The 14,143-nt window shown below is 36.6% G+C and overlaps 1 protein-coding gene across 5 annotated transcripts in view; it reads left to right on the plus strand.

Moving 5' to 3' along the window:
• Positions 1-14,143, plus strand: part of MET (MET proto-oncogene, receptor tyrosine kinase) — a 126,219-nt gene that overhangs the window by 87,512 nt on the left and 24,564 nt on the right. For all 5 annotated transcript variants that reach the window (XM_016956840.4, XM_063813849.1, XM_016956839.4 and 2 more), the window contains 4 exon segments: positions 3,197-3,415; positions 9,776-9,922; positions 11,615-11,771; positions 11,966-12,106. In XM_016956840.4, the coding sequence (XP_016812329.1) occupies positions 3,197-3,415; positions 9,776-9,922; positions 11,615-11,771; positions 11,966-12,106 (664 nt within the window).

Consider the following 14,143-nt stretch of genomic DNA (forward strand, 5'->3'; position numbering starts at 1 on the left):
CAGCTCACTGCAATTTCCCTCTCCCAGGTTCAAGCGATTCTCCACCTCAGCCTCCCAAGTAGCTGAGACTACAGGCACGAGCCATCATGCCTGGCTAATTTTTGTATTTTTTGGTAGAGACGAGGTTTCACCATGTTGGCCCGGCTGGTCTTGAACTCTTGACCTCAAATGATCTGCCCACCTCGGCCTCCCAAAGTGCTGGGATTACAGGCATGAGCTACTGTGCCTGGCCTGAGGCAGTGTTTTTACAGTGAGTACAAATGGAAATCACAGCGTTTCCCTAGTCCCTTTTTAATGCATCATAGAACATGGACCCTTTTGCTCTAATAAAATCCTTGGAAAAGGTTGCTGATCTTGCAGCAGTATTCTTGTGTTTCTAAGCAGCTGACGTATGCTTTCTTACAGCCCCCTGTTCTTATCATTCTTCTTGTCCCTTTGTTAGCTCTTTCTTGAAAGAGCTAACAAAGAAAGAGCATTAGAATATTTATGTTATGTCCTAAAGTGTGAATGTTATTTGCTGTTTCTCCACCTATCCTTATTTTATATAGGTCACATTAAAGTGGTAGTTTTAGTTTAGACCTTAGAAAGCTTGGAGTTACTTCCAAAGATTCCATACATTTTGTTGATGTTTTTCTCTAATATAAAATACCATAATCTAGTAGGACTTGAGCACTCAACTCAGAATGAAAGTTCTAAGTGCTCTTGCTCAAGCAAGGTCTTGATTGGTCAGGTGATAGATTGAATTACAGCACTTCCTTTTAGATTCTCCATCCAATATTTCTTGAAGACTAAAGCCACAATGTTCTTTAATTACAAAAACCAATTTGGGGCTAAAAATGTCAAGCCAAATCATCAAATAATAAGGTCATTTCAAATAAGATTTTTCTTGGCCTTCTCAATCAGCCACATTGCATCACCTCTAGAGAGTATTATTAGATTTTTATCATATTCCTGAGAGATTGTACTCTAGGGAGTCACCATATGAAGCAAAGCATTTTGAAACCAATCCCCACACATGGCCACAAAGTTAGAGTACCACTGCTATTAATTTAAAGGACATCAGTTCTCCACAACTAAGCATAACAATGTTTCATTAACCAAATAAGAATAATAGTAACCGTCTTTGGTGTTGGTATGAGACCTTTTAAAGTAGAAATCTGAGAAATTATTAGTTTATCTAATTAATGCTGAGCCTCCATTATTAAGATAATGACTGAATTTCCTTTCTTCTCCCTCATTGGCATTAAAGTGACACTCAGAATGCCTCTTAGCTTCAGTCATTCATTTGTAATCAAATATTTATTAAAAACTTTTTAGGTGTCACACATGAGAGTTACATATCCCAAGGATGATTCAAACAATGGCAGACGATAAAAATCTTATTTGTTTATATATCTGGAAATATAAACTTCTGTTGTTTTAGTGACAAACATGTTAGTACAGTAGAACTATCCATTAGAATCGGACAAGAGTGAAAAATTCAGTGGATCTATTTTACTATTTACTATTTATTTTACTGTCGTTTGTGAAAACTACTTTATAAGGAGATATGTATTCATTCCATGTTCCTTGCCACTTATAGAATTTAAAGCTGACCATGATGAATTGAACCCATTTATTATTTAACAAATAAAAACTCTTGGTCAGGTCTGATTTAGATATATAGGTCCAGCCACAATAACTTTAAGTCCAATAAACTTGAATCCTTTCAAAACAAAAACAATCATCTTCATAACAAAATGTATATTAAATTGTTAACATGTGCATTATGCCCTAGGAGCCTGCAGTTTATTGTGTAGTTCTCAAATTTCTTGTTATGTAAACAATTATTGTGATGACAGTTAAATTGTTCATGTCCATTAGGAATAAATAACTTTTAGCATTATAATATTAATTTTATATAAAACTAAATAGTATAATTTTATCCATATTATATCTCTATCAGTTTTATCTGCAGCCAATATACATTTTTAATGTAAGATCATTTTTTAAATGATTTTTAAAAGAAAATAGCAAATAACAAATTCTGTTTGTCCTTTTTATGTATATCCTGAGTCCTTTTTCTATTGTGGGCGTAAGTAATTGTTTTATCTCCAACTATACTTGTCAAAGAAAAGGAAATCTAAGGGATGTTGTTGCTTGTTTGTCTTTTCCTTGGGGGAAAAATGCAACCGTTAACCTTAGGTGTACCACTATGTGTTGCTGGTTTAGTCTAAGTACAATCAAGAGGAAGCTACATTTTCCAAAATTCCATAAATCAGAATTCCAAAGAGGAAGATTTGAAATGAGACATGAAAGGGCATGAAATAATAATAGCAGAGGCTTTGTAAAATAGAGAGCATAGGAAAAGTTTTCGATATAAAATATGTCATAGACAAAAAGATAGCATGGGAGTGAAGACATTGAATTTTGGAGTTAATGGCCTAGGATTTATATTCGTTATTCTGCCACTCCAAGCTGTGTGACCTGGCCTAATGACATAAGTTTGCAAAGCTCAGTTTCTTCATTTGTAAACTGTGGGTAATCATAATACCCACCTATAGGATTATCAGGAGAATTAAATGAGACCAACTTTGTAAAGTATTTTGCACAGAACCTGGCATTCAATAATTAATAGCTTAAAAGACACTAATAAGATTACCTAACAACATAATTAATTATCATGTTCACCATATGGTGCTTGGTGCTTTACAAAGCACTTTACCATGTGGTATCCAACATGGTAAATAGCATTTTCATCTTAATTCCTAAATGAGGAAACTGAGTTATTCAGTGTGGGCCCTACCTTAGTTCCCATAGCTTGGGTTAAAGCTAGGAGATGAGCCGAGGCCTTCTAACCCCACAAAGCCGAGCTCCCAGTCTGCCTGACTGCCTCACACAACAAGGGGCAGTTCCTCCAGGTGACTGTCCTGTCTTCTTAAGGAAAATAAAATGATGGGATGAAGGCCAGCTTCAGATAGATCAGCACAGTTTATGCTGGGCAGGTGGAGCTCTGTGTTTCTTTGAAGGTTGGGTTGTTTGGATAATTTTGCATGTATCGTGTTTCCAGAAATGTGTAGTCTAACATTAGGAAGTTAAATACAGATTTTTTCAAAAATTATATATTTTCAATTGATTGGGGTGGTAAATTATAAAGTTGCTATGGATGTTGCCAAGCTGTATTCTGTTTACAGTGGATAATTGTGTCTTTCTCTAGGCATGTCAACATCGCTCTAATTCAGAGATAATCTGTTGTACCACTCCTTCCCTGCAACAGCTGAATCTGCAACTCCCCCTGAAAACCAAAGCCTTTTTCATGTTAGATGGGATCCTTTCCAAATACTTTGATCTCATTTATGTACATAATCCTGTGTTTAAGCCTTTTGAAAAGCCAGTGATGATCTCAATGGGCAATGAAAATGTACTGGAAATTAAGGTAAGAAATGCTTTAAACACTGTCTTAAATCATCAGCTCAAACTTAATTGACTTCATAGCTATGTGAATACAATTGTTGTACTTGGCCATTGTATCTTATACAACACCAGCAAATATATAAACTCTGAAAAACAAATCTTTTTGGCATAAAACTGAAAGATAAGAATAACCATGGACTGCATTTTAATGAAGCATTAAAAAACCCTTTCTTGTGTATGTATTAAAACGTAGCAAATGTGGGACACAAATCATCCATTAAAGAGGATTCGCATGATGCATTATCTTGCTGATGTTATACATTTCCCCGGACATTTTACCTAAATGTGCTTATTATAAGATAAAACATAAGAGCTGTGAAAGTAAATGCATCAATTGTATCTCCGTTCTTCCTTGTAATACTTGGAATTTTGTATCTGGGTATGGTCATCTCTAAGCTAATTTGTAAATGGAACTAGATATCTGCCACCTTAGGAACATATTAGCTTCTAAATGTAATTTAATAGAGAATAACAGATCATCTTTTCTAAAGCAAGCCTGTTGCAAACAAAGAACACTAAGACCCAGAAAGGTTAAGTGATTGACAAGTGACAAAATAGTGGCAGAATAATAAAGACTAGAGTGCAGCTTTTTTATGTCCCTTCAGTAGTTTCTACTTCAAATAATAACACAGGCAAAATGCTCAAGACTTGAATTATTCATAGCTCCAGTCACTAGAAACAGCAAAATATTTATCCTTCAACATGTTGTTAAAACATTTAGAATTTTTTTTCCTGAAAGATGATCTGAATGCAAATATGAACAAACATAAAGCAATAGGATAGTCTTTATTTGGTTGTAATGTAGGCTTTCACGGGTCATCTCCATCTAAGTAATAATATGTTTCCATTGAAATTTTTCTGACTTTTTCAACAAAAATTTAACTGCAGCCCAACTTATGCATATGTTGACGTTCATACAAGTTTACTAACCTCATTATTGTGTTTTGTACAATAATTAAGCAAGCCCAGCATGAAATTGAATGGAAGCCCGCTTCAATGAACAGTGTGTTTACAACAGCAAAGTTCTTTCATCTGCTTCTTTAATTAGTTTTAGAAAGGGAGAAATAAGCTTTTATCACTTCTTTTTTTTCAATAAAACTAATCTAGTGTGACCTTTTGCTTTCAACAATTACTGTGTTTGCCATTTGAAAGATTCCATTTGGTTTTTCTTGATGATAACAAAGGTTTATGTGCAAATAGTTTTACACTCAGAGAAACTCTATTTTTCTGTTCCTGTATCTATGATGAAGGGATTAGAGATAAACGGTTCTTTATCTACCCTTCCAAGCACAGTCTTTATGGAAGAGAAAACTTCTCTTTCCGTAAATTAAATGCCCATTATTCAACATCCTACGAAATTGTTGGACCAAGAAAAACATAATTTGGCATCATCATCGGCCTGTCAATGGTATTCCCAACATGGCGAAAGGGTCTTCTAGAGACTGGCACAAAACACTTTATTTTCTTGCCTATATATAGAATCACTCTTTCTCTAACAAGTGTATAGCACCTGCCACGTGACAGAATAGTAATCTAGTGGGAGCAGTGGCAATTCAGGGAGATTATTTTAGTATCATGATTCAATATTTTTTCATACTTCATTTTTCTTATGTATGAGAGGAAAGCAAAGGCATAAGAGAATATTTGTTGTGTCAGCAATCTAACTCTTTATCAATACGTTAAGTTGATCACATTAAAACTTCTACCTCTCAGCCAGGCACGGTAGCTCATGCCTGTAATCCCAGCACTTTGGGAGGCCAAGGCAGGTGAATCACTTGAGATCAGGAGTTCAAGACCAGCCTGGCCAAAATGGTGAAACCCCATCTCCACTAAAAATACAAAAATTAGCTGGGCATGGTGCTGGGTGCCTGTAATCCCAGCTACTCAGGAGGCTGAGGGACGGAGGTGACCTGAGTCCTGAAGGCGGAGATTGCAGTGAGCCAAGATGGCACCACTGCACTCCAGCCTGGGAGACAGAGCAAAAAAAAAAAAAAAACAACCACGTACTTCATCAATGAAAGTGCTCTGGAGAGAATCATGTGTTTAGAATGAGATATGCTTTTTATTGCCAGGAAGATTTCATGCTCCTCATGCAGCCATGCATGCAAGAGTTCCTAGGGTGAAAAGAGATTGTGATCATTTCCTGCCCTAGTTGTGAGAGTCCCTCAATTCATAGTAAGCCCAGTGACTACACCATGGGCAAAAGGGCGAGCCAAGTTTGGATGAGGGAACACAATAGGGGTCAAGCATAAGTCACCCCTCAGAATGAATCCTAAGCCCCATGGATGGAGAAGGAAGTTTTTGGCCAAGGCTTCAAGTCCCCCAAGAGCAGTTGTAGACAGTGGTCATCAAAAGTAGGCACCTCTTTGTGGGTATACATGACTCCCCAAATGCCTCTGTCAACAACAGCTCATGTTTGTATGGAATTTTACAGTTGACACTGTACTTTGGCATATTTAATTTCATTTGAGTCTCATGTGGACCCATGAGGTTGGGAGGTCAGTGATGATTATCCCCATTTATAGATAGGTAAACAAAGGTTTAGGAAGATTAACTGATTTGTCTTGGGTCACCCAGGGAGCAAAGAGCAGAACTGGGGCCCACACTCAGGCTTCTTGATTCCAAATTTGGTCTTCTGTCACAGCATACACTAAATTACAGTATTTCTTATATTAACTCTCATTTAATGTATACTAAAATACCATTATAGAGACACTTTTCTGTCATATGCTATTTATATATCTATGCAGTTCTTTAGAGGGAATAGCTCTTAACTTTTTATAAATATCTAAAAATTGATTCTGTTTAAAGAAACTCTGTATTTCTCCCTGAGTGTCTTATTTCTGACTTTTTATGCATGAGCATATCTTATGAAAAGTAGAGAAGTATTCTGTTTCATGCTGGAACAAGGACTGCCTGACATTGCCTTGGGGGTTTATCTTATTCTGCAGCATATAGGAATATATGAGAATAAAGATGCTTCAAATGTTCAATCTGGAGAAGTCAGGTCAAACAGGAAAAAGAAGCACAGGAAGATGAGCCAGGGCAGGGAGCGGGGACTTGGTCTATGACACTGTCATCACAGGAACAAATGCTGAGAGCTCAGGAGGAGGTGAAGCATCAGTGTGTGGGCATTGGAAGGATCAAAAAGGAAGCATGGTTTTGAACCATCCTAATCCACCTGCTGCCCAGAGCCAGCCAGATGTTGTCCTTCTCCCTTTGAATAATTTATGTGCAACTCTACCCCTCAATCTCAGTCAAAACCACCATGAACTCAGTTCTGAGTCCAGACAGGATAAAAGTGAAGGGTTCTTTTCTCAGAGGTTATTTGGCCCAGTGTCGAAACCTGTTCTTATTAATGGTGCTCATAGCTTACTCTCAAACTAGTATTTCTTTGTGCTGCCCAGGTTAATGGGCACTCTGCAAAATATATATATATTCTTTTTCCAGGGCAGTTTCATAGTATCTAATAATAAAGATAGTAAAAAATATATTCCTGTGGTTTCATGGTACCTAGTAGTAAAGGTCCCCAACTAGCCAGCAAAGCCACCAGTTTAATTTTGGTTTGCCCAGCTTTTCCCAAATGGCCAGGGAAGTTTTCCCCAAAATGCCTATTAACATCTGATGGAACTCAGTTCTGAAGCTGTCTGTGAGGTTCGTTGCTTGGTTCCTAAGTTGAGGGACTTGTGTCCTCTATGTGAAGTGTAAATCTCACCCCCTCACCACCACCTCACTAATTTCCTACTGCTGATCTCCCTGGACTTTGGACCCTCAGCCTGGCTGGGTCCTGCTGCCAAACTGTACTGACTTGCCCAGACCCAGCCTGTGGTCACCTGGGTGTATGAAAACTTGAAGGACCCCTCCTCTCATAGTGTTATTTTTCAGATCCTACCCACTTCCACTCCCATCTGCTCGGTTCTGTAGCCATCTCAGACATGAGTCCCCGGGTGTGAATACTCAATAGAAACATGTCACACCTGGCCAGGGTTGGCGAGGAAAGAGACATGGTACATCCTGATATAGCACATTGGGAGTAATTAGTTTTCATTTTTGAAATGGATCCATTTTGACATTGCAGTGAGAGGAAGAAATCCTTACTCATCTTTATATTCTCAGTGACTAGAACTGTGTCTAACACACAGTAGACGGTAAGTAGATTTTGTGTCAAATGGAATTTGATTTGCTTCATGATCTAGCCCCTTTCTGGATAATAGTTCTCCATATGTAAAGCAGAAATGACAATAATACCTACTTCAGGGGGAGTATCTTTGCAGGATAATATGAGATGATTATAACTAAATTGCTCTATGTCTGTTGGAGATTAAAGATCAGAAAGCTCTCTGTCTTTTGTTGCTTTATTTTTAAACCCACATATTACCATTTTAGTGACTGAAATCACCCTGAAGCAGTTGAATGACTTTTATTTAATAATAGTTAATATTCAATAATAAATATTAATATAATTAATAGTAAAATTTCTAAATATAAGTTTTTAGCATCTCAGTAAAGCTATGTTTACTTTCTTTTATTTTAAATGACAAAAATTAGCCTATACCTTTTAAAATTTTTCCTTTTTTGGGCCCCATTGTTATATAGAAGTGAGCTACCAGTATCACTTTTGTAATATCTGGGACTTTACACTTCTAATATGTATATATATATATATGTGTGTGTGTGTGTGTATACATATGTGTGTGTGTGTGTATACATATATATATATAAAACTGATAGTAGTTGCTTATATAAGTCACTACTTACCATGTGTCCTTTGGTATCTACATATAAAATGAGACACAGTGGATGTGTGATCTGTTTTTGTTTTAGAGAAGCCTTTATGCAACAACCAGGGAGATCCTAAGCCTGAAACCATAAGTATTGGAAACACAAATGTTGTACATTCATCCCTTCCCCCAACCTTAGTTATTATCTAAGCAAGCAAGACACATTTTAGACCTTTTCTCATAAATCAAATCCTACAGCTCTTTAATCTCTTTTCTTTGTCATTCCCTGAATTCCCTCCAATATGTAGATAAGGGTTTTATCCCCTTTCAGACCTAGCCAACAAGTTGTCGTTTGAAGCCCTAAAGTCATCTCTTAGATTGATGAGCTTCTGTGTTGTGTTGGCCTGTGTGGCTGACCTGGTTCAATGGACTACACATACTGCTTCTAGAAGTATCATAAGGATAGGGTTTGTCTATATCCATTTTATCTGAAACTCCAACATCAGGTTATAAAGAAGTATTTTCTTCCCACTTCTTTTCCTAGAATAATAACTGCCTGACCAATCAATCTATTGAGATCCATATGAGACCATGTACGTGAATGGAGTTTGCCGAGTATTAAAGATTATATAAAACAAAGGAGCAGCATTTTAGCTATTATGGGCTGCTCTTTGTTAGTAAGAAAAATAGTAATATGCTTTGATATATGTCACCTCAAAATAATAGCTTGCTCAATATATAACTGTACTCATTAAGTCTTGATATGAGAAATTATACCTAGGTTTGCACTTCTTTCACAAGGCTAATTATTGGTTTCTCAAACAAAACGTTGATATTTTTAAAATGCCTGATGGTACCTTCAGTTAACTAAATATGCCACATTAACTAATTCTTAAAAAATTTTTGTGTAACTATGTAATTGTTCAAAATAATGGAATTGTGCTCTCAAATTATAATGGTCATACAGCATCTCACATAAATTTCTTTTAAAATGAATTCACTTATGTATAGGACTCAAGTGTGCAAGAAGGATGAAAGTAAACTACCCAACTCAAACAAAAAAAGAATGTATTAATATTAACATAACATAATACAGTGTTAATACATTAACAACTATTTAACATCAGATCTCTGGAGATGAGACCCGGACATCAGTATTTTTTAAAGTTTTCACGGTGATTCCAAAAGCAAAGTCAAGGCTGAGAATCTCTGCATTGGGCAGTGTTAGATAGTGCAACAACTGAGTCTCTACATTGCTTCTTTTTTGCCAAACATTGATACCCCCTGAGGACAATGGTGAGGTAATGATAGGTAAGACATCATTCCACATTTAAGGATGTGAAGCAAGAACCTCTTTCCTTTTCTTTAAGGTCCAATTTAATGCAAAAGCTATATGCTATAATTCCTAACTAACACATGCCCTGAAATGGTCATGCTCCCCTTTAGCCATCCCAATTCCCATGAAAATTAGTATCATAGAATCATGTGCCTTGGCAAACAACATGGCCTGTGTTTGCAGTATATTTATATTCCTTTGCCATTGTTAGCATTCCTGCAGAACTGTGAAGTGTTAACAACCTTTTTTTTTTTTTTCCTTTCAGGGAAATGATATTGACCCTGAAGCAGTTAAAGGTGAAGTGTTAAAAGTTGGAAATAAGAGCTGTGAGAATATACACTTACATTCTGAAGCCGTTTTATGCACGGTCCCCAATGACCTGCTGAAATTGAACAGCGAGCTAAATATAGAGGTGGGATTCCTGCATTCCTCTCATGATGTAAATAAGGAAGCCAGTGTAATTATGTTATTCTCAGGCTTAAAATAAATCATTAAAGCTCATTTATGTGTGGGTTTTGGCTCATCAACTCAGCCTCCATTCCTAGTTGTTATTTTAGAAATAGTGAGCTTTTTGTCACATTGTCTCCTTCCCCAAGCTTGGGAGGTAGATCTCAAAAGTTCTTTCTACCCACACTGCTTCTCCATCATGCCACACTCTTCCCAAAATTTGCTGTAATTCTCAGAAGAAATAAGGATGCATCCAAGAGTGTCCTTCTACTGCCTCCCACCACCCCAGGAGGCCAGAGCCAGTGTTCCACTGCCAACCACTGTGATCACTAATGCATAGAGTCCCATAAATAAAGGAAGATGCATGCATCAAACAAAGTAAAATAAGGATTAAACTACTTTACAGTAACTTTTTTCATGTAGACAACTGAATCAAACAAGCTAGAACCAAAGTGAGTGATCTTTTTCATTCTTTTTTTAGCAGCTTTATTGTGATGTAATTCACATACCATGCAATTCACCCATTGAAAGTGCACAGTTCAATGGGTTTCAGTATATTATATTGTCAATTTCTTTCAATTGTGGTAAAATATACGTAATGTAATGTTTGCCATTTTGACCATTTTTAAATGTACAATTAAGTTGCATTAATTTCATTCACAGTGTTGTATAACCATCAGCATTACCTAATTCCAGAACTTTTTCGTCACCCCAAACAGATACTCTATAACCAATAAGCAGCAGCTCCACATACCCTTCTCTCCCCCGGCTCCTGATAACTTCTAATCTACTCTTTCTCTCTAGAATTTGCCTATTCTAGATATTTCTTGTGAGTGGAATCATACAATATTTGTCTTTTTATGTGTGGCCTATTTTACTTAACATAATGTTTTCAAGATTCATCCACGTTGTAGCCTGTGTCGGTACTTCATTCCTTTTTGTGGATGAATAATATTCCATTGTATATATCCCACATTTATCCAAGAGTAAGTGATTTTTAAAGGGTTCCTGAAGTCTTCTGAAAAGTTATGAAATGGAAAAACACACAAAAATTAGAAAATCAAAGGCTGAATCATGAGATCAGAGTTGGAATTTCAGGAGGACCATAAATCCTAAAAATCATAAAATGTTAGAGCCAGAAGGGACTTCAAAGATTTCTGCTGTGTATCAAAACTGAAGTAAAAATATTCTGAGACTTTATTGTTCCATCATAACAGTACAATTACTTACCTCTTATGGGAAGTCTTCTCTGCCCTCCACCCCACCGTCCAGGACAGAATTAATGTCCCATTGTCTCTGTTGATTACTGTTTAGTCATACTTCTATGGTACATACCACACTGTACTGGAATCATTTATTTATATGTCTGTCTCCCCTTCTACACTTCAGTTCCTGTTTTTTGTAGATCTTTTTATCCCTAATACCTAGTTACAAATACAAACAGCTAAGTACCGTATAAGTACTTAAGGGATCAGTGTCCCCTAATTATTTGAACACTGGAGCAAAATTGAGGAATCTCTTATTATCCTGAAGGCAGTTATGCCATTTGTAGAATGGCAATAACCAGTTGGTATTTGGGGCCCAAAGTGCTACAACCTGTGTAGTACAAATATCTGTCATGGCTAAATGCTGACTTTTCTTTATTTGTCATTTTTAGTGGAAGCAAGCAATTTCTTCAACCGTCCTTGGAAAAGTAATAGTTCAACCAGATCAGAATTTCACAGGATTGATTGCTGGTGTTGTCTCAATATCAATAGCACTGTTATTACTACTTGGGTTTTTCCTGTGGCTGAAAAAGAGAAAGCAAATTAAAGGTGCGTTTTTGTTACTGTTCATTTTTAGAAGTTACCTTAAGAACACAGTCATTACAGTTTAAGATTGTCATAGATTCTTGTGTGCTGTCTTATATGTAGTCCATAAAACCCATGAGTTCTGGGCACTGGGTCAAAGTCTCCTGGGGCCCATGATAGCCGTCTTTAACAAGCTCTTTCTTTCTCTCTGTTTTAAGATCTGGGCAGTGAATTAGTTCGCTACGATGCAAGAGTACACACTCCTCATTTGGATAGGCTCGTAAGTGCCCGAAGTGTAAGCCCAACTACAGAAATGGTTTCAAATGAATCTGTAGACTACCGAGCTACTTTTCCAGAAGGTATATTTCAGTTTATTGTTCTGAGAAATACCTGTACATATACCTCAGTGGGTTGTGACATTGTTGTTTATTTTTGGTTTTGCATTTATATTTTTATAAAAACCTAAAGGAAGTATTTACCTCTGCCAAATAAGTATTTGACACAAAATTACATGGCTCTTATTTTTAAAAGAACCCATGTATATATTACATTATGATTTTAGAGTCCATAAGCTCTCATTTCACAAAAAGGTTAATTTGAGCAAAAGTAATTTGTTTATCATCTAAGTGCAATAGTAAGAAATTGTGAAGCTCTCTTTTACAATCCAGGAAGAGTTAAGTTACAAAATATACTTATTTAAATGTAAGTTGGAGCTGCTACATTTTTTACCTGTTGAAGCCCAAACATTGAAATTATACTGTTAGTAATTCTTCGAAGTGTTTTCAATGAACTGTTAGTACACAGCCTTTTTCCCACCATATTCTAGGACTTGAATGTATTTCAAGACTTAGCCAAGGAAAACCTTCAATTATGCCATGAAAAAAAGGAGGGGTCAATATCATCAGCTTTGTAAAACACTATGCCTAGTAATGTTCAGGTTAACCAGAGTTTTCATGTTGTTTTATTTAAATCTCCTGGTAAAAGCAAAAGGTCTGTATTGTATCAGCTCCATTATCTTTAGAAGTTACAGGATGTGAGTCAAGTACAAGCATTTCCTTGGTTGAATATTTACCATTGGACAAATAAAATGAGTCACAGATCATTGAGGATACTGGAAAAGTTAGAAGTTGCTCATCCAAACAAGTTCAAGAGCAATGAAGCACTTAACATTTTAACATTTTCAACACTTACTACCTCTTATGTTTTGAAGTTTATGTTATTTCTATGGAGATACACATAGTAAACATTGTCTTTGCCCTGATTCCATTCACCTTTTAAAATCCATTCCTTTAACCGTGTGGAAAAATCAAACCTAGTTTATTGTTTTGAAATTTAGATCTATTTAGTATTTTATGTGCACATTTAGTGCATCTATTTAGTATTTTATATGCACATTTCATAGTTCTAATCTAAGATCATTAAAATTTACAAATTTTCTTTGAAAAAAAAACTTACCTAATCTTCTTTGAACCTCCTTACTCACCAAAGCTCTGTCATCATTGCTAAGAAGGTTGAGTTTCACACTCTTTTCTCCATTGAGCCTGCTCCTTGGAGACATGAAAGGAAAACAAGTAAAAGAGGGTCATTTAGAGAGAATGAGAAAATAGGTGCACAGCCAAAACCTAATGAAGAGGCAACTGCAGAGCTTTCCTCTCTACATCTGGTGGGGACAGCATTCTCATCAGTCTTTTTCACGGAGACCTAGAGTGCTATGTGGTGTGACATCAGGGTGGCACACTGATGGTTTCAATTGGTTTCTGCACATGTTTGAATTTAGCTGAAGAGTCACGTTTTCATGCCAAAGGACTTTTATCCGTGTCTCACCAAGGATTCCCCTCAATCTCTGCACCCTTAAGCATTTAGAGCCCTGATCTCCAGATGCAAAGGCTTTAGGAAGTGAGGATGAAAGACCTGAGTTTAGAGAGGCTGATTGGCATTCCCAATCCCCTGGGGAAGGTTTAGAGACCCTGACTCCTTGGAATTAAGGGAGCAAGTACCCAGCTAGGCTCCTTCCTTCCTCACTCACCCAACATTTCAGGTACTTCACTGATGTTCCACATCCTTCTTTAAAGGTTGCTCCTGTCTTTTTTCTGGCTAGTGTCTACTATAACTGTAATTGATGCCCAACGCTTTTCTGGAACCACTTTTGGCCAAGTTCATTTATTATTAATCAAACTGTCCACTGTAGAAAATACTAAAAATGCTCAAGTGGGATTAGGAATAGTCAAGGTACTAACAGCATTCTTTTTATGCCCTTCTCTCAGATTCTGATTCTCCTGCTTATTTGCAAACAAATGATATATTTTGGTGCTAATAAGGAATCCCCACATAACCCTCTCCCTGTGTTACATACTAATACATTTCAATACTATGCCTAGTTTATCTTCATGTCAGTT

The sequence above is a fragment of the Pan troglodytes genome, chromosome 6 (assembly GCF_028858775.2).
Source record: "Pan troglodytes isolate AG18354 chromosome 6, NHGRI_mPanTro3-v2.0_pri, whole genome shotgun sequence".
In the NCBI taxonomy this organism is placed as follows: Eukaryota; Metazoa; Chordata; class Mammalia; order Primates; family Hominidae; genus Pan; species Pan troglodytes.